The sequence below is a fragment of the Dendropsophus ebraccatus genome, chromosome 8 (assembly GCF_027789765.1).
Source record: "Dendropsophus ebraccatus isolate aDenEbr1 chromosome 8, aDenEbr1.pat, whole genome shotgun sequence".
In the NCBI taxonomy this organism is placed as follows: domain Eukaryota; kingdom Metazoa; phylum Chordata; class Amphibia; order Anura; family Hylidae; genus Dendropsophus; species Dendropsophus ebraccatus.
Window position 1 is genome coordinate 46,158,941 of NC_091461.1, and position 20,765 is coordinate 46,179,705.

Consider the following 20,765-nt stretch of genomic DNA (forward strand, 5'->3'; position numbering starts at 1 on the left):
CTAGAGTGCTACTGTCCTGCAAAGAAACATGGTCACCTTCTTCTAAGGCTGTGGTCTAAAGATTGCGTCTGCTATTTCACCTCAGCCCCATTCAGGACCAGAGTTTTTGGAAGAAAGCTGCCATGTTTTTCTAGGCTTGTACGGCCACTGTGATGTCTGTTTATTGGATGGGGAGTCTGTTTATTGTTGTATCTTTCTAATTAGCAGAGATGACAATAACAAAGAAAACTACCCTCACAGAGCTACAGAATTGGAGGAAAATGCTTCATGTTCCCGGGACATTCAGCACCACATGGACAAGAAGATGTTTGAAGGGTCCGGCAGACATGGAATTGGGATCCTGCAATCAAAGCAGCCAAGATCAGGCAGCAGGTCGGATAACGGGAAGATACATGAAGGAAACCAAGTAAGAGAAAAATCATCTAAGAAATAGATAGATATCCTGTATTATAAACATTGTGGTTATATGTTCTTTGTCTCACCCTAAAATTACATATTTTAATGTGCTGAATATGAATACATTGAGCTGAATGTATCAATTTAGTTCTTGCCACATTGTGCACGGTGCAACACATCATGGTAGCACAGCAGACAAGCATACTGTGGTTCTTGCCACCAGGCAGGTGCTTTGCAAATCCATGTGTACATGAGTGTATGCATTGCCGCTTACTTTATTTATGATGTGTGGTTAATATGCAGACCCCTGTGTATGTGAGTATCACTACTTTTGTACACAGTACACTACGGTACTGTTGAAGCACGTCTGTGGTCTACAGCACAATATGCGTGCCATGCTACACCAATACAGGTAGTTCACCACACCAATAATGTAGCACACCAACAGTCCTTTTGGTAGCCACTACACCTGTATTAAAGGGAATGTGTCGCCTAAATTTTCTTTTACTGATTATTTAAAATCAGAGAGTAAAACTTGTCCTTTTATTTGAATCTCTTTCTATTTACTGACTGTAATTTTTTTTTTATTTCGCTGTTTGTACATTGTTATAAGAGCTGTCATATTGCCTGGACTGTTTTTACCAGCACTTAGTAATATGCTTCACAGCAGGACTCATGGACATAAATGACAATAGACAGACTCTGTCTTCTGAATGTAAAACATTACTGAGTGAGATCTGTGACCTGTGAAGCGGTCATTCCACAGGGAGCTGATACTGTCTCCTCTATCTATTGGTGTCACATGTTGCTGTAATGAAGTACAGATTACTTTACAGCAGCCTCCTCTTATCACCACAGACAGAACAGGAAGTCTCAGCTTAATCTCAATGGTGAAAATAAAAACTGCAAGATCTCCGGATTATTTTATAATATAGATAGAAAAATGGAAAAATTTGAAAAAGTGTCACCAAAAATTCTTTAAAAATATGTTTAACATAAAAACTTTATATAAACATTAAGTCATGACACATTCCCTTTTAAGGGTATATAGATGATTTAAAAAAACATGAGTACTTTTTTCTCTCTCAATAAAGTGTCCCTCTTTTTCTTAGTTTGTAGGTGGTACTGCAACCCCGTTCCATTGAAGTGAATGGAGCCAAGTTGTAATACTAGACAAAACTGGGAAGGAGGTGTGTGTTAGGCATGACACTGACTTTGGAAGAAAGTAATGTTTTTATTTTCAAATCCTGAATAACCCCTTTAAGGCTAGGTTCCCACTGCGTAATAATGGCGGAAGGTGGTCATTTCGTTAAATCATGGGTCTCCAAACTGCAGCCCTCCAGCTGTTGCTAAACCACAACTCCCATCATGCCTGGACGGCTAAAGCTTTGGATTTGGCTGTCCAGGCATGATGGGAAATGTAGTTTTGCAACAGCTGGAGGGCCGCAGTTTGAAGACCCATGCGTTAAATAGACAACATGATCATGATCGTTATTAGTGGCCATCTATCTTACGAAGACAGCTGCCTTCCCCAATATTATTACTGTCTTATAGGAAAATGGTTTTTTTGCCAACAGAAACAATTAGCTCAGTGGAGGGACTGCAAAACAATGTTGTACTGCAAAGGGGATATACACACAAGATTGTTATAAGGAACTAGCTCCTATGTTCAAAGCCTAAGCTGTAATATACAAGGACATCACTATGATACATGTCACTTGATATTTTGGAGGGGGTCATTTTCCAAGACTTTGTATCTGGACCCAGTCATGTCACTGCTGATCACATGGACATGTTATATGGTAAGAATCTAGCCTGTCGAATCCATGTTTCCCCTGATGGAAAAACAATGAGAATATATTTGCAGAAACTCCAATTTATCTACTGAAGAAACAAGAGTTGTCAGAGTGAGTTCAAGGCAAATCTGATAAATAGGAAATAACTAGAGGGAAAGCTAAGCGGGTTGTGATGTAGTGTTCTCCAGCTTCTGTGAGTGGTGCTTGCCCGTACTTGAGAGACACAATGTTGGCCCATTGGCTTTGAAAGTAATCTGCCAGCTTTATATCATACTCAATGCTGCAGACATGGGAGATAAAACAAATGATACCTGTCTATTAGCTAATGGCTGTTTACATTGTTATAAAATCATATTTTACTTATGTGATCAAGAGTGGCATACATGCCTCCTCTCTCCCCCACCCCTCCCTGCCCTGTGTGGTTGATGTACTGTGCTTAGGGCTAACTTCTGTACATGCAGAGCAAATCAACTGCGTTTAGAAAGATATATAGATTTGTAATTTACTTCTATTTAAATCTCAAGTCTTCCCATACTTACCAGCTGTATGCAGGAGAGATTGGGGAATAGGGATTTGCTGCTGCTCTGGACAGTTCCTGTCTCTGACAGAGGTGGCAGAAGAGAGCACTGTGTCTGACTGAAAAGAAAACATCACTTCCTGCAGGACATACAGCAGCTGAAAAGTATGGGTAGACAAGATTTTTAAATAGAAGTAAATTACAAATCTATAAACTTTCTGAAAGAAAAAGATTTTACTGTAGTACCCCTTTAATATTTTGGCTTATAAGATGATTAGCCTGGAATTCCCATCTTATGATAAAACACCTGCTTATATGGTAGCGTGATTAAGAGGCTTTTTACTGCTGTCCATCTTTGAACATTCATGCTCGCCAGATACAAGTCCCTACTTAGTAATACTTCATTTTGGAACATCCTGATAATCCTGTGATTATCAAGGAAGAATTCAGGACAGTGAGTAGTTAAAAGATCTGCTGGAACAATAGGTAGGAAATCTTTAGAGTGAAGTTTGAGCTTTGAAAACATTTAAAAAATATTTCTACATATAGTTTGAATTGCATTTCTTATCATATTATTATTTTTTTTTTTTACTTTCTTTATTTCTTTCACCCTATGTAACTGCATTTACATTTAGGCTACATGTTCCCACTTGGTAAAAATAAGAGCAAACCAGGGACGGCTCCAGGTTTTTGCTGGTCCTTGGGCAACAAAGCCTCAGTGGGCCCTCATCCATCCATTCACTATGCACAATCATTTAAGACTCCACTAACATACACAAACACACATTACTGATACAGACATTGACTGACATACACACAGCGACTGACATACACAATACTGCTCTGTCTCCTGTGTCTTCTGATGTTCAGCCTACTCACCCTACACTACAGTGAGTGGGCTGAACATTAGAGCACCAGGCCCATCTCCCTCTCTGGGCCCCTAGAGGTGCTGTGGGCCCTGGCACTTGCCCAGGTAAGCCCTGTGCTTACGCATATACGCTCACCGGCCACTTTATTAGGTACACCATGCTAGTAACGGGTTGGACCCCCTTTTGCCTTCAGAACTGCCTCAATTCTTGGTGGCATAGATACAACAAGGTGCTGGAAGCATTCCTCAGAGATTTTGGTCCATAGTGACATGATGGCATCACACAGTTGCCGCAGATTTGTCGGCTGCACATCCATGATGCGAATCTCCCGTTCCACCACATCCCAAAGATGCTCTATTGGATTGAGATCTGGTGACTGTGGAGGCCATTGGAGTACAGTAAACTCATTGTCATTTTCAAGAAACCAGTCTGAGATGATTCTAGCTTTATGACATGGCGCATTATCCTGCTGAAAGTAGCCATCAGATGTTGGGTACATTGTGGTCATAAAGGGATGGACATGGTCAGCAACAATACTCAGGTAGGCTGTGGCGTTGCAACGATGCTCAATTGGTACCAAGGGGCCCAAAGAGTGCCAAGAAAATATTCCCCACACCATGACACCACCACCACCAGCCTGAACCGTTGATACAAGGCAGGATGGATCCATGCTTTCATGTTGTTGACGCCAAGTTCTGACCCTATCATCCGAATGTCGCAGCAGAAATCGAGACTCATCAGACCAGGCAACGTTTTTCCAATCTTCTACTGTCCAATTTCGATGAGCTTGTGCAAATTTTAGCCTCAGTTTCCTGTTCTTAGCTGAAAGGAGTGGCACCCGGTGTGGTCTTCTGCTGCTGTAGCCCATCTGCCTCAAAGTTGGAGGTACTGTGCGTTCAGAGATGCTCTTCTGCCTACCTTGGTTGTAACGGTTGGCTATTTGAGTCACTGTTGCCTTCCTATCAGCTCGAACCAGTCTGCCCATTCTCCTCTGACTTCTGGCATCAACAAGGCATTTCCGCCCACAGAACTGCCGCTCACTGGATGTTTTTTCTTTTTCGGACCATTCTCTGTAAACCCTAGAGATGGTTGTGCGTGAAAATCCCAGTAGATCAGCAGTTTCTGAAATACTCAGACCAGCCCTTCTGGCACCAACAACCATGCCACGTTCAAAGGCACTCAAATCACCTTTCTTCCCCATACTGATGCTCGGTTTGAACTGCAGGAGATTGTCTTGACCATGTCTACATGCCTAAATGCACTGAGTTGCCACCATGTGATTGGCTGATTAGAAATTAAGTGGTAACGTGCAGTTGGACAGGTGTACCTAATAAAGTGGCCGGTGAGTGTATATATATATATATATATATATATATATATATATATATATACCCAGTGGTACCTCTGTTCTCTAAATTAATTGGTTCTGGAAGGCTGTTCCAGAAATGAGCTGTGTGTTTCCATAGGGAACAATGTAAATGTCTTTAACAGTTTTTTACACTTCATGCGTCAGATGCAGGGCGCCCGGCCCACAGAGTGTATAGACTATCCGTAAACAATGAGCATGTATATAAAAAAGGAAAATCCGCTCACCCTGTATATGTAAGTATCAAGCACCACGCAGCATGAAGCATGGAGGAAAGTCGGGCCGACTCCCGATATAAATGGCAATGTACAAAGGGTAGTCTCCAGCTCCAGATGATTAAAATCTGTTTCTTTTATTTCAGCATGTTAAAAAGTTGTACAGCAGTACAGAAATAACGCCAACATTATTTCTGTACTGCTGTACAACTTTTTAACATGTTGAAATAAAAGAAACAGATTTTAATCATCTGGAGCTGGAGACTACCCTTTGTACATTACTATCCGTAAACAGCGGTGCATCTTGCACCACTACTTACTGTCAACAGATGCAGGGCACAACCGTTTAGAGTGGGGATTCCCATCATTATGACAGGAATCCCTGCTCCTTTACAGCAGTGCTTCTCAAACTGTGAGGCGGGCCTCACCAGTGAGGCGCCCTCTTGTTGTTGGTGAGGCCCAGCTGGGGAGGCAGTTTTCACTAAGTAACTATGATCTGCTTAGTCCTTTTGCTGTCTGCAGAAATCTAAATTTTAACAACATTATTAATTTATTTTGTATTTAATTTATTATCTAGAGGTTGGGAGACCGGTGTAAGGTAGCCCTAGCATTATTTTCAGCTTTTAAATGGACTTTCACCACAAATAGTGAGGCCCAGGCACCCTCTTGGTCAGTCTTGTGAGGCCCAGGCATTTCCTTAGTCTGTTGGGTGAGGCTCCAGTAGAAAAAGTTTGAGAAGCCCTGCTTTACAGTGTTCCCTGGGGTGGAGGCAGAGAGAGAGAGGCAGGACCGCCCTTGCTTCTCCTCACTGCTGGTAACTTAGCCTGCCCCAGCTCCCTGGACACTTCTCTGGCCACCGGTGCTATTACTGAAGCACAGGCGTTGGCGGCCTGGAGATGGGTGGCGGCAGCTGGGGCAGGCAGGAGGAGCTATTCCCTGCAGTGGAAGAAGCAAGGGCGTGCGGCAAGTTAAAAAATAATGAGGGGAATCCCCGCTCCTGTAACCTTAGTGTTCCCGAACACCTCACACAATAGTTCAGCTGACAACTTTCTCCCCAGGTTTTGTTTGGATACCGACCAATGTTCCAGTACCGAACAAAACTTCAGAGGGAAATTTTGTTGGAAAGCTGAAATGTTCATCAACTGAGGTATTAAAATATATATTTGTTCTTCAATCTTTAATCTTTTTATTATATAAATATTTACAAAAGAAAAAAAATTATCCCGCCTAAATATGGCTTGTACACTGGTTTTCTGCTGCTCAAAAGTCTTAGGTAACTCTTTCGTGTAGAAATGCAACGTGAGTCTGCTCATAAAAATACGCTAACATATTTAAAAGGGTATTTCCATCTGAACATTTATGGCATATTCACATGGGGCTCCAGCCCTGTCTAGCCCACCTACAGGGTCCGGAGGGAAGCCAAAAACAGCTGAACAGCTGTCATACGCCTTTTCCATAACTCCCAGTGAAGTTAATGGGAGTTGTACAGACAGCATAGTACCACAAGCTACCCTGTTTCTGTAACTGGAGACCTACAGAAACACCATAACTCATGGGTCAACCTGCCGCACAGGGGACCTGAAGATGTAAAACTGAAGCATGGCTATGCCTAGATGAGTAGTTGGAATGCAAGGGGCCCCCATACAATCTTTCCTATCTGTTTGTTTTCCTGAACATATCTTTGTAGGTTCTTTTAAAGGTAAACCAACACTTTAGTGCAGCTGCTACAGTGTGTTGGGAATTTCAATCCCGATTGACCCCAGTAACCATTGAAGGCGTACTTTCAAATCAACAAGTTTCAAAAAGTGATATAGATTTGTAATTCACTTATGTTTAAAAACCTCAAGTCTTTCCATACTTATCAGCTGATGTATGTCCTCATGTCCCCCCAGGACACTCAATATTACTGTGGGTCAGCTGCTGGGAGGCAAAGAACTGGACAGTCAGTGCTCTCTGTGGCCACCTCTGCCCATGACAGGAACTGTCCAGAGCAGGTGAGGTTTGCTATGGGGATTTGCTACTGCTCTGGACAGTTCCTGTCATGGACAGAGGTGGCAGCAGAGAGCACTGTTTCAGACTGGAAAGAATACACCACTTCCACTAGGGCATACAGCAGCTGACAAGTATGGGAAGACTTGAGATTTTTAAACAGAAGCAAATTACAAATCTAAATAACTTCCTGACACCAGTTAATTTGAAAGATAAAAATGTTTTGCCAGAGTTCACCTTTAAAGCGACTCTGTACCCACAATATGACCCCCCCCCCCCCCCCGAAACCGCTTGTATAGCTGCTTTTAATCCAAGATTTTTCTTGGGGTCCGTTCGGCTGGTAATGCAGTTATTGTCCTAAAAAAAACTACTTATAAAATGGCAGCCCTGTGTCCAACGGCTGGGGCTTAGATTGCGTACGCATTAGACTGGCACAACCTATCTGTCCCTCCTCATCATTAGGAATGCTCCAGGCAGATTGTCTCCTATTACCTATCTGTGTCAGCACGGCACATGGGCTGGATCCTTAAAGCACCTGTGCAATGTTCAGACAGGAGAAAATGTTCTAGGGGCATTCCTAATGATGAAGAGGGTGGGGAGGAGCAACGGAGGGGTGGTGCAAAGTTAGAGCACAGATATTGTAGACCACGGCAATTGGGCACATGGCTGCCAGTTTAAAAGTTGTTTTTTAGGACAATAACTGCATCACCTGCCGAACGGACCCCAGGACAGATCTTGGATTAAAAGCAGCTATCCGAAGGTACAAGCTGTTTGGGGGGGTAGATTGTGGGTACAGAGTCACTTTAAGTCAAGTAAGGGGCCATCAACACTGTAGTCTGAATACCCAGGACAATCTCTACTCATCAGTGCTGACTGGACAGTTCTCTGCCTCGCAGCAGCTGACCCAAGGTAATATCGAGCGTCCCGGGGGAACATGAACATTTTCTCTATTGGATGTATTCATTCAATGAAGACGGTTTCCTAGAATAAGAGAGCTTCTTTAGATATAATTGAGATGTAATGAATGCGGAGCTTTCTTTCTAGTGAAATATCCTGTTCATTTATATTTCATTGCAGACGACACAGAAAGCATGCCTGGTATGATTTACAAACGCTTTTATTTGGCTGCTTTCAAGGCAGGTGTATCTTTAAAAACCTGTCCCGGCGTCTGCTGGAATTTGCCCCATCCATTATGGATCTGAAGTAGTCCTGCATCGGAGGGAACCTTTTTTTTTTTTTCTTAAGTAAATGAAAACATCCTGATGTTTGATGAAATAGGAAGCCCCCCGGAATGCCAAAATCACTTTGCTTTCTTTTTCGGCTTTTTAATTTGCTCATCAACAACACAAGAGACATTTTGCTTTCAGCAGCTGCACAATTCAGACAGTTATAAATAGGATTTGCAAGAGTGATCCCAGCTGCGTCCTATCCCACTGTATAAAGCACAGTCAACTTCTAATTTAATGCGCCAAAAAAATCAACCAGAGACTGATAATCATCTATGGAAAAGACTTACAATCCTGTCTTATTCCTGGCATCTAGAATGCACAGTACTGTATCTCACTGTTTACTTCCATTAGTGCTTTGTTATAGTTTTTGCACTGTGTACTTTGGTATTGCTAAGCAGAATATTCACCATTGATATCAAATGGATATGTCATTATCGTGTGAACAGGGTGGGACTAACCAGGGGCGTAACTACCACTGTAGCAGCCATAGCAACCACATCAGGGGCCCCTCCCTGCAATACACTGTGCCTCCTGAGTGGTCATCATACTACCGAGCTAGATGCCTACCATGGGGGACATTATGTACTGGGGGGGAGGGTAGGATAGCAGGGGGGATGTCTATTTTGAGGAACACTATGCACAGAGGGGATATGAGGTGAGATACCTACCATGGGGGACACTAAGGGAGATGTCTACCATGGGGGGCAGTATCTACTGGGGGGGGCAGATACCAGAGAAGATGGGGGGTTGTTGCTTTGCCTGATTTTACGGTCTCATACATGCGAGCACGGCCTCAGTCTATGCGCATGCACATGCTCTTTATTCTCTGCTCATGCTCTGTTTTTTTTTATATATTTATTATTTTGTAAATATATTTTTATTTGATTTTATGTGAAAATGTTAATTAACAAGCATCCTAATAAGCAGGAAGTATAAAACGCACACAAAGGGACTGAAGTCCCATATGATCCATGTCATTGCTGATAACCTTGGGTTTTAGCAGCCAGAAGGCCATGTCCATTTCGTAGTGGGATGCTAAAAAGTCCAGAGCAATCCCGTGGTAGGACGACCATGGTAGAGCAGTAGCTAATAGGGATGGTCCGAACCGAGTTCGGTTCGGGTTCATACGAACCCGAACCCTCGGTAATGATTTCCGCTGTCTGCCCACTCCGTGGAGCGGGTGGATCCAGCGGGAGGACCGCCTGGAAAACTGGGATACAGCCATAGCCATTGGCTGTATCCCAGTTTTCCAGGCGTTCCTCCCACTGGATCCGCCCGCTTCACGGAGTGGGCAGAAAGCGGGAATCTGCTGCCGAGCGTTCGGGTTCATACGAACCCGAACCTCGGCAGGTTCGGACCATCCCTAGTAGCAGGGGCTGGCTGGCAGATTTTAGCCTGGGGGGCAAGCACACGGCACTGGCCCTTGACTGGCAGGCTAGCGGCCCATCCACCACCCTGGCCCTTACCTGGTATTACCCTCCTCAAATAAGTGCGGGAAAGGAAGATTACACATGCGCCACAGAATTATAGTATTGTGGCCAGTGTTCCCAGCCACTAAAAGCCCTTGTGATATACATCTATTGGAATAAAGGGAACCTAGCTCCAGGTGCACAGCATAGTACCTTAGGGTGCCTTTAAACAGAGAGATTTATCTGACCGATGTTTGAAGCCAAAGCCAGGAACAGACTATAAGCAGAGAACAGGTAATAAAGGAAAAACTGAGATTTCTCCTCTTTTCAACTCCATTCCTGGCTTTGGCTTCAAAAATCTGTCAGCTAAATCTGTCTGTGTGAATGCACCCTTAAGGTACCATGCTGTGTACCCGGTGACCCTGTTATCAGTGCTGTAATGCCCTTTTGGTTCTCTTATCATGTTAAAACCATCAGCCCTGAATCTCTGCAGCACCAGCTGTTATCAGAGGATGTACTACAACTCCCAGCATATCCTGAGGGCTGCAGACTGTAAGTAAATGCTGGGAGTTGTAGTGTTTGCAGCTGTTGTACTTGGAGGATTCCTGGTGTATTGTATACTGGAGGCTTTGTGAGAGATCAGTATACAGAGTTCTGTGGGGGATCAGTGTGTGGATGTGACCCCAGAACAGAACTAATAGGGGATAGAAGAAATATACCGTTACTGACCAAATCCAATACACCAGTATATAAGAAACATATATTGTCACTGTGACCACAACCATTACCACCCTATACTAACTAATACCACCAAACCATAACTGAGATCCAGTATAACAAGACCAATAATACCAGTATAAAAGAAACAAATATCACAACCCCTTCACCGCCGCCATTACTAACTAACATCCACCGTACAAATACCAGGATCATCCACATAGAAGGTTCTCATTATTAAAATGTGTCTGCTGGTTGTGATCTCATGTGTAATCAAAGATACATAATGAACTGCTAGATAGCTATTTCCTACTGGATCTATCTATCTATCTATCTATCTATCTATCTATCTATCTATCTATCTATCTCCTATCTATCTATCTATCTCCTATCTATCTATCTATCTATCTCCTATCTATCTATCTCATATCTCCTATCTATCTATCTATCTATCTATCTATCTATCTATCTATCTATCTATCTATCTATCTATCTATCTATCTATCTATCTATCTATCTCCTATCTATCTATCTCCTATCTATCTATCTATCTATCTATCTCCTATCTATCTATCTCCTATCTATCTATCTATCTATCTATCTATCTATCTATCTATCTATCTCCTATCTATCTATCTCCTATCTATCTATCTATCTATCTATCTATCTATCTCCTATCTATCTATCTATCTATCTATCTATCTATCTATCTCCTATCTATCTATCTCCTATCTATCTATCTCCTATCTATCTATCTCCTATCTATCTATCCATTATCTATCTATCTATCTATCTATCTCCTATCTATCTATCTATCTATCTATCTATCTATCTATCTCTCTATCTCCTATCTATCTATCTATCTATCTATCTCCTATCTATCTATCTATCTATCTATCTCCTATCTATCTATCTATCTATCTATCTATCTATCTATCTATCTATCTATCTATCTCCTATCTATCTCCTATCTATCTCCGGTATAAGAACACTGACAATAGAACACAGTTGTCAAACTCCGTCCCTCCAGTTGTTACAACACTACAAATCCCATCATGACTGGACAGATAAACCATGACGGGAATTGTAGTTTTGCAACATCTGGAGGGACATAGTTTGACACCCCTGATAAGTTAAAAGACCTTATAAGTTATTATAGTGCAGTTACATTCAGTGACTCACAGTAGGCGTCTTCTCTGCATGAAGAGACGTCCACTTTTCCTTTTCTTCTCCATCCGGCTCCGGCCATCATGAAGGCTTCTCTGGCCATGACTCCTCTCCACGGGATCTGTCAGACAGACATTTTAGGCTTCTTGCTCCAGCAACATCCTCATCAATACATCCCTCCATATAGAATAGCCCCCCGCTGCACATCTCTCCATATAGAATAGCCCACCTGTGCATCCCCCATATAGGATAGCCCCCCCCTGTGCATCCCCCCATATAGAATAGCCCCCTTGTGCAACCCCCCTCGTAGAATAGCCCCCTGTGCATCCCCCCTCATAGAATAGCCCCCTGTGCATCCCCCTTCATAGAATAGCCCCCTGTGCATCCCCCTTCATAGAATAGCCCCCTGTGCGTTCTCCTTTATAGAATAGCTCCCCCTGTGCATCCCCCTTATAGAATAGCCCCCCTGTGCGTTCTCCTTTATAGAATAGCTCCCCCTGTGCATCCCCCTTATAGAATAGCTCCCCCTGTGCATCCCCCCCTCATAGAATAGCCCCCTGTGCATCCCCCCTCATAGAATAGCCCCCCTGTGCATCCCCCCCAATATAGAATAGCCCCCCTGTGCATTCTCCCATATAGAATAGCCCCCTGTGCATCCCCCTCATAGAATAGCTCCCCCTGTGCATCCCCCCCTCATAGAATAGCTCCCCCTGTGCATCCCCCCCTCATAGAATATCCCCCCTGTGCATCCCCCATATAGAATAGCTCCCCCTGTGCATCCCCCCTCATAGAATAGCCCCCTGTGCATTCCCCTTCATAGAATAGCCCCCCTGTGCATCCCCCTTATAGAATAGCTCCCCCTGTGCATCCCCCCATATAGAATAGCCCCCCTGTGCATTCTCCCTTATAGAATAGCCCCCCTGTGCATCCCCCCTTATAGAATAGCCCCCCCCCGTGCATCCCCCCAATATAGAATAGCTCCCCCTGTGCATCCCCTCATATAGAATAGCCCCCCTGTGCATTCTCCCTTATAGAATAGCTCCCCCTGTGCATCCCCCCTTATAGAATAGCTCCCCCTGTGCATCCCCCCCCCCCCCCTCATAGAATAGCCCCCTGTGCATTCCCCCAATATAGAATAACCCCCCCTGTGCATCCTCCCATATAGAATAGCCCCCATGCACCCCCCCATATAGAATAGCCCCCATGCACCCCCCCCCATATAGAATAGCCCCCTGTGCATCCCCCTTCATAGAATAGCCCCCCTGTGCATTCTCCTTTATAGAATAGCCCCCCCTGTGCATCCCCCCTTATAGAATAGCTCCCCCTGTGCATCCCCCCTCATAGAATAGCTCCCCCTGTGTATCCCCCCTCATAGAATAGCCCCCCTGTGCATCCCCCCCTCATAGAATAGCCCCCCCTGTGCACCCCCCCTTATAGAATAGCTCCCCCTGTGCATCCCCCCTCATAGAATAGCCCCCTGTGCATCCCCCCTTAATAGAATACCCCCCTGTGCATTCTCCTTTATAGAATAGCCCCCTGTGCATTCTCCTTTATAGAATAGCCCCCATGCACCCCCCATATAGAATAGCCTCCTTGTCCATCCCCCCTCATAGAATAGCCTCCTGAGCATCCCCCCCTCATAGAATAGCCCCCCTGTGCATCCCCCTTCATAGAATAGCCCCCCTGTGCATCCCCCCTCATAGAATAGCCCCCCTGTGCATCCCCCTTCATAGAATAGCCCCCCTGTGCATCCCCCTTCATAGAATAGCCCCCCTGTGCATCCCCCCAATATAGAATAGCCCCCCTGTGCATCCCCCCATATAGAATAGCCCCCCTGTGCATTCTCCCTTATAGAATAGCCCCCCTGTGCATCCCCCCTTATAGAATAGCCCCCCCCCCGTGCATCCCCCCAATATAGAATAGCTCCCCCTGTGCATCCCCCCATATAGAATAGCCCCCCTGTGCATTCTCCCTTATAGAATAGCTCCCCCTGTGCATCCCCCCTTATAGAATAGCTCCCCCTTTGCATCCCCCCCTCATAGAATAGCCCCCTGTGCATTCCCCCAATATAGAATAACCCCCCCTGTGCATCCTCCCATATAGAATAGCCCCCATGCACCTCCCCATATAGAATAGCCCCCATGCACCCCCCCCCATATAGAATAGCCCCCTGTGCATCCCCCCTCATAGAATAGCCCCCCTGTGCATCCCCCCCCTCATAGAATAGCCCCCATGTGCACCCCCCCCTTATAGAATAGCTCCCCCTGTGCATCCCCCCTCATAGAATAGCCCCCTGTGCATCCCCCTTCATAGAATAGCCCCCCTGTGCATCCCCCTTCATAGAATAGCCCCCCTGTGCATCCCCCCAATATAGAATAGCCCCCCTGCGCATCCCCCCTCATAGAATAGCCCCCCTGTGCATCCCCCTTCATAGAATAGCCCCCCCTGTGCATCCCCCCAATATAGAATAGCCCCCCTGTGCATCCCCCCTCATAGAATAGCCCCCCTGTGCATCCCCCTTCATAGAATAGCCCCCCTGTGCATCCCCCCAATATAGAATAGCCCCCCTGTGCATCCCCCCTCATAGAATAGCCCCCCTGCGCATCCCCCCTCATAGAATAGCCCCCCTGTGCATCCCCCTTCATAGAATAGCCCCCCTGTGCATCCCCCCTCATAGAATAGCCCCCCTGTGCATCCCCCCTCATAGAATAGCCCCCCTGTGCATCCCCCTTCATAGAATAGCCCCCCTGTGCATCCCCCCAATATAGAATAGCCCCCATGTGCATCCCCCCTCATAGAATAGCCCCCCTGTGCATCCCCCTTCATAGAATAGCCCCCCCTGTGCATCCCCCCAATATAGAATAGCCCCCCCTGTGCATCCCCCTTCATAGAATAGCCCCCCTGTGCATCCCCCCTCATAGAATAGCCCCCCTGCGCATCCCCCCTCATAGAATAGCCCCCCTGTGCATCCCCCTTCATAGAATAGCCCCCCTGTGCATCCCCCCCTAATAGAATATCCCCCCTGTGCATCCCCCCTCATAGAATAGCCCCCATGCACCCCCCCATATAGAATAGCCTCCTTGTCCATCCCCCCTCATAGAATAGCCTCCTGAGCATCCCCCCTCATAGAATAGCCCCCTGTGCATCCCCCTTCATAGAATAGCCCCCCTGTGCATCCCCCCAATATAGAATAGCCCCCCTGCGCATCCCCCCTCATAGAATAGCCCCCCTGTGCATCCCCCTTCATAGAATAGCCCCCCTGTGCATCCCCCCAATATAGAATAGCCCCCCTGCGCATCCCCCCTCATAGAATAGCCCCCCTGTGCATCCCCCCAATATAGAATAGCCCCCCTGCGCATCCCCCCTCATAGAATAGCCCCCCTGTGCATCCCCCTTCATAGAATAGCCCCCCCTGTGCATCCCCCCAATATAGAATAGCCCCCCTGTGCATCCCCCCTCATAGAATAGCCCCCCTGTGCATCCCCCCTCATAGAATAGCCCCCTGTGCATCCCCCCTCATAGAATAGCCCCCCTGTGCATCCCCCTTCATAGAATAGCCCCCCCTGTGCATCCCCCCAATATAGAATAGCCCCCCTGTGCATCCCCCCTCATAGAATAGCCCCCCTGTGCATCCCCCCTCATAGAATAGCCCCCTGTGCATCCCCCCTCATAGAATAGCCCCCCTGTGCATCCCCCTTCATAGAATAGCCCCCCCTGTGCATCCCCCCAATATAGAATAGCCCCCCTGTGCATCCCCCCTCATAGAATAGCCCCCCTGTGCATCCCCCTTCATAGAATAGCCCCCCTGTGCATCCCTCCAATATAGAATAGCCCCCCTGCGCATCCCCCCTCATAGAATAGCCCCCTTGTGCACCCCCCCTCATAGAATAGCCCCCCCCCCCCCCCGGTGTGGCCACATGTTAATGGGTTTAAAAAAAAAGAAAAACAACTCACCTCTCCTCGGGCCGGATCTTCAGTGTGCAGCAGCTTCTCCCTGCTGCTGCAGCGCGGCGGCTCCTCTCCTCTCCCTTTCCTATCAGGTCCTCAGCGGCGCGTCAGGGAAGTGACGTTACCGCTGGGGACCTGATGTAGGTGCCTGCAGACGTGCCTGCGTACAGCACGTCTGCGGCTCCTGGGGGGATCAGGCGGCCCGGAAGAGACTGGGGGAATAGCGCGGCGGCCGGCCGCGCTATTCTTTCAGTCTCAACTACTGTAGAGAGTCGGCCGCGCGTCGCGGCCCACTCATTGGTGGGGAAGACCGGCCCGGGGGGCACATGCCCTCCTGCCCCCCGGCCCAGCCCGCCCCTGCCTAGTAGCTAATACTTTAGCTGAATGACACAGCACAGGCGAGAATACCCATCTAAATAGTAACAGTTTAAACAGAGGAAACCATAACATGCCTACAGTATTTCAGCAAAAAAACAGACCCGAAATAGAAAAGGTATTAGAGGAAGACTTGATGACTTAAAAGCAGAAACACCCAGGGTTGCAGAATAAAGCGATGAGAATGGGAGAGATGTAATGAAAAGAATAAAGAAAAAAAAGGTGAGGATAAGAAAGGTTAGGAATGATGGAAAACAGGAAAATGTACCAAGTAACTAGAGGCCTAGGAGAGCCAACAGATAGCACCCTAACATTACATATCTGCCTAGGTTAGCATTGTTGGAAAATATACCAGCTTTTAAGTGTCCCAGGGAAACCAGGTATCCTCTACCTTGCTAACCGTATTCTGATCAATTGCCATGAGAGTCTCCATACGACGGAGATGATTGACTTCTGCAATCCATCCCTTGAGGGGGCTTGATTGCTTTCCAATGTCTTGGAATTAAGAGCATGCAGATTGCCAGATTGCAAGGCTATCTTGGGGGATGGCGTGTTGCTTGTGTGTAAATCTGGAACACTGCCTGTAAAAGAATTTTTTTCAGGATCGGACAGTCCCACCAGTTATGGACCACTGAGCCAACCTCTGATCAGAGGTCCAACAGAGATCCGAGACTGCCAGATAGCACTGGTAGAGTAGCTGAGGACACCTGTACCAATGGGTCAAGATTTTAAAGTTCTTCTCTTGGTCCTGACATGTCCTGTGGGCATCTTATGGGTCAAAAGAAAACGTTTTTCCATTGGTCCTCTGACAGCGATATCTCTAAATCTTTCCCATGCCTTAGTGGACACTAAGAGGCCCATTCCACAGAGCGATAATCTGCCGAAACGCCCCGATGCGGCCTATTATCGCTCCGTGTAATAAATACAACAATCAGGTGATGACAACGATTATCAGCTGATCGTTAATATAGGTTTAAATCTATAATTGTTGGCCGTCAACCGCGCATTGCTATGTATAATAGCGGTGTGCGGCCGGTGGCTGACTATTTACATTACCTATCCAGGCTGCAGGGCTCCTCTTGTGGTCTTCTTCTCCCCGGGTCCCACGCGCTCCAGCTTCAGAGCGACCTGTCTCAGTGATTGGCTGAGCGGCCTGTCAGCTGAGACAGGCCGCTCTGGAGCTGCAGCACGCGGGACCAGGGGAGAAGAGGACCGCAAGAGGAGCCCTGCAGCCTGGATAGGCAATGTATAAAGTTTAAACCAGGGCTGCAAGGACATTGGTAATGATGTCCATGCAGCCCTTGTTAAACGATAATCGGGCCTTGTAATAGGCCCAGTAAATGAGCGCCATTGGGCCCCCATCGGACCGTGTAATAACACCCTGAGTCCTGATCCACACCCTTGTTCAGAAGAAGGTAATAAAGTTGTGTAATGATTTTGCAAGGTGAGGACTGCTCTACTGCTTTTGACATGCTCAGCACTGCTACATGTGTATACTGCGCTATCACTAATAAAACATATTGCATTTCTCCACATGCCTAATAATAGTTGACTCACAATTGCATCACATGACAGAAGTGACACATTTCCACTTTTTATGTCACTTCTTTTTTTGTGTGCTGTTTATAGAGCTGTCACCGTGTATTGTTACAGCTATGGATTTGCATATGAAAATAATGTTGAAAGGCAAATGTTGTCATAACAACACTACTTATGACAAAATATACACGCTGGTAAGTCGGGAAGAATTTGTTATGTACAGTATGTATATATATATATATATATATATATATATACCTGTATATGGAATTACATTGTTCTGCATGGTAATAGTTAACTTTTATCTACTGTACTGGGACTACACATGTCCAAGTTATTTTATCCCTTAGGGTATGTTCACACCGAGTAATACATACAGTATTTTCACATTTACATATTACGTCCTGTTTATAGCTGGTATCACCGCATAGTCTGTAATAATGTCAATAGAGTCTTAAGCCATTATTACACGGGATGTCAGCGCTCGTTTGCTCCTCTTCCCCTGCTTGCTGCTGCTGCAGCTAGCAGGTGAGAGCCAGGGGGGGGGGGGGGGGCGCGGCGGGGGGGGGGGGGGCTGTCCAGGTGATCGCTTGATCGTCCGGGCAGCCCAAAGCATATAGCAGCGGTCTGCCACCACCGCTCCTATTCCTCAGAGTGAAGGCAGCAGATCGCTACTATATGAGTTGTTTGTCTTTCAACATCAACCGGCATTGTTCATGTCGGCTGATCGTTGTGTTCTATTACACAGGACGATTATCGTCTTTAACGACAAATATCGGACAAATATGGCCGATAATCGTTGCATGTAATAGAGCCTTTAGAGGTCAGGGTTTTTTATTTTTTTGCTGAACTACCCCTTCAACTAAAAAGGGACAATGCTATCCATAATAAAGGTGAGGATCATAAAGAAAGTAACAAAGATTATGAGGCAGCTTGACTTCCATCTGCAATTATTCAAAGATTCTAAGAACCTCCAGTAAAAATCTGGACTACTGTATTCTCTGCTATTCTAATCATTCCCATGTAAAAAATCCTTAACATTGTGAATGAGTGTAATTGTACTTCATTTGTAAACACCAGTGACATATTGGGGAGTACCAAGTATCAAGTGGTCTGCCGGAAGAACCAGTCAATAGTAAATGAAACAGGGGTCTGCCAACCGAAAGATGAACAAACCTTTTTACTAATTGTAGTCTGGCACATTGCTGTGAAAGGGGCTGTGAATGGTATAAAATGACACACTGAGATCATGCGATTTTATATATACAAACTATAAATAAAATGTGGCATTAGTAATTTTTACAAGAATGTATCTCCCTATCACTGATAAAGTTAGCTCTCATAAAGTGCACTCATAAAGGCCATGTTATCCTAGGGGCCTCTACCTCATTCTGGGTTCTCTTGCTTATTTATCGAATGGCAAATTGGGCCGAACGCCAGAGCTGTCCACATAGTGGAGTTAATCTCATGACTGGCTCTAAATCTTCTATACCTGGTATAAAAAAAAGCTAGTTATCTGCCACAAATAAATCTCGGCCGTTACATGAATAAGATTTAAAGAAAACGTGAAATCATGTTATAATGTTGGAGATGCTGAGCACATCAATATACCTCTTTATGTATGTGGGAAAATATCCAAGATAACACATAACATATTCAACTTATTCTTTGTTCATGTCTGGGCTAGGTAGTCATGTGGGTGGTCCTGTGCAGTGATTGACAGCTGCGTATGAATTCATGTAAAGATAGCTGAGACAGCCCACTTGACTACCCAGCCCAGAATGAGCAGAGATTTACATATAGAAATGACCTGTTATTCAGGAACCTTTCCTCTACAACTGTACATCAATCTGCTTAGCTCCTCCTGTTCCATAACATGCTGCTCGCAGATTGGACTGCATTGTTGATACGACTACCAGATAGATTTAGATTTTTGGCCAACAATTTTATGTTCATGCACAGCAATGGGCTAGTCCAATAGGGGCTCAAGGTGACGAGGTTAGAATTGGCTATAACTACTGCCACTGGGTATGACTACTACTAGTCTCCTGTACTGCTGCCAGTAACACCTCTAATAATTGTGGCAAGAGGAATTTTTTGAATACTTTTTTAAAAATTTGCTAGAAAGACCTTCCATTTCCAGCTCTTTTTCATTAGGGAATCCATTGATCCCATCCTCTTATTCCTCCAAGTCAGGAATGGAGAACCTTCGCCCTTCTGACAAGCTGCCTAGAGGAGAGAAGACCGGAAGCGCCAATGATGTCCATGCAGCCCTTACTGCCCAATTATCGGGCCATCTAACGGTGCGTTTACACAGAAAGATTTATCTCAGTCTTTACTTTATGACCTGTTCACTGATTATAGTCTGTTCCTGGCTTTGGCTTCAAAAATCTATCAGATAAATCTGTCTGTGTAAATGCACCCTAATAGATCCAAAAAACGAGCGCTCGTTTACTAAAATAATCGGGCCATAGTCTGCCCGTGTAATAGTACGCTAAGGCTCTTTTTCATTAGGGAATCCATTGATACCATCCTCTAATTCCTCTAAATCAGGAATGGGAAAACTTCAGCCCCCCAGCTGTTGCAAAACTACAAATCCATCATGCCTGGATAGCCAAAGTCGAAGGCAGTAAGCGATAGGTTGATCAAGCGCCACTACTCGTTCACCAGTTAGTGAAGGGAGGATGATGCCTGACACACATCCTGGACCCTGCTACCCCTATCAAGTAAATTCCAGGGATTTATTATGTTTTTTAGAGGGTCTATAGCCTGTTACCATCTAATTAGCACAAGAAGGGAAGCATGAATAGTCTTTACAGTAATGAGTCATACGTTGACTCCTGATTCTCACAGGAAACACTAGCCACGTCTATGCGTTTAATTGCCTGAAAATGTTAGTGTAGAGGTTTGCTATGCTGTTTAGTAATTGATCATTAAAACAAAAATACACATATAAATAATTAAAAAGGGCTTGCCATGTGCCTGCTTTCTAATCTCATACTTGTCAGTCAAGAAGGAAAGTTTAGTACAGCTTGCATTTTTAGGTAGTCGACATATTGTAGTACAGATGGACAACTCCTATGGGTCAGGTAGAGTTCCTGTGTTGAGGTCAGTGGATGCACATTAATTAAAGCTCCTCTCCTGGAGACTGGCCAGGATTATATTAGAGGACTGCATCATTAGCCAGAACCATAATAACTTGATAGTGTCAATTAACAGGCTTCAAAAATTAG

The 20,765-nt window shown here is 45.4% G+C and overlaps 1 protein-coding gene across 9 annotated transcripts in view; it reads left to right on the forward strand.

The window, feature by feature from the left end:
* FAM13C (family with sequence similarity 13 member C) overlaps nt 1-20,765 on the forward strand; it is a 304,323-nt gene that overhangs the window by 202,055 nt on the left and 81,503 nt on the right. For 7 of the 9 annotated variants that reach the window (XM_069980308.1, XM_069980304.1, XM_069980307.1 and 4 more), the window contains one exon: nt 205-406. In XM_069980308.1, coding sequence (XP_069836409.1) covers nt 205-406 — 202 coding nt within the window. The remainder of the gene's footprint in view (nt 1-204; nt 407-20,765) is intronic. The other 2 variants (XM_069980305.1, XM_069980310.1) reach the window with 1 other exon arrangement.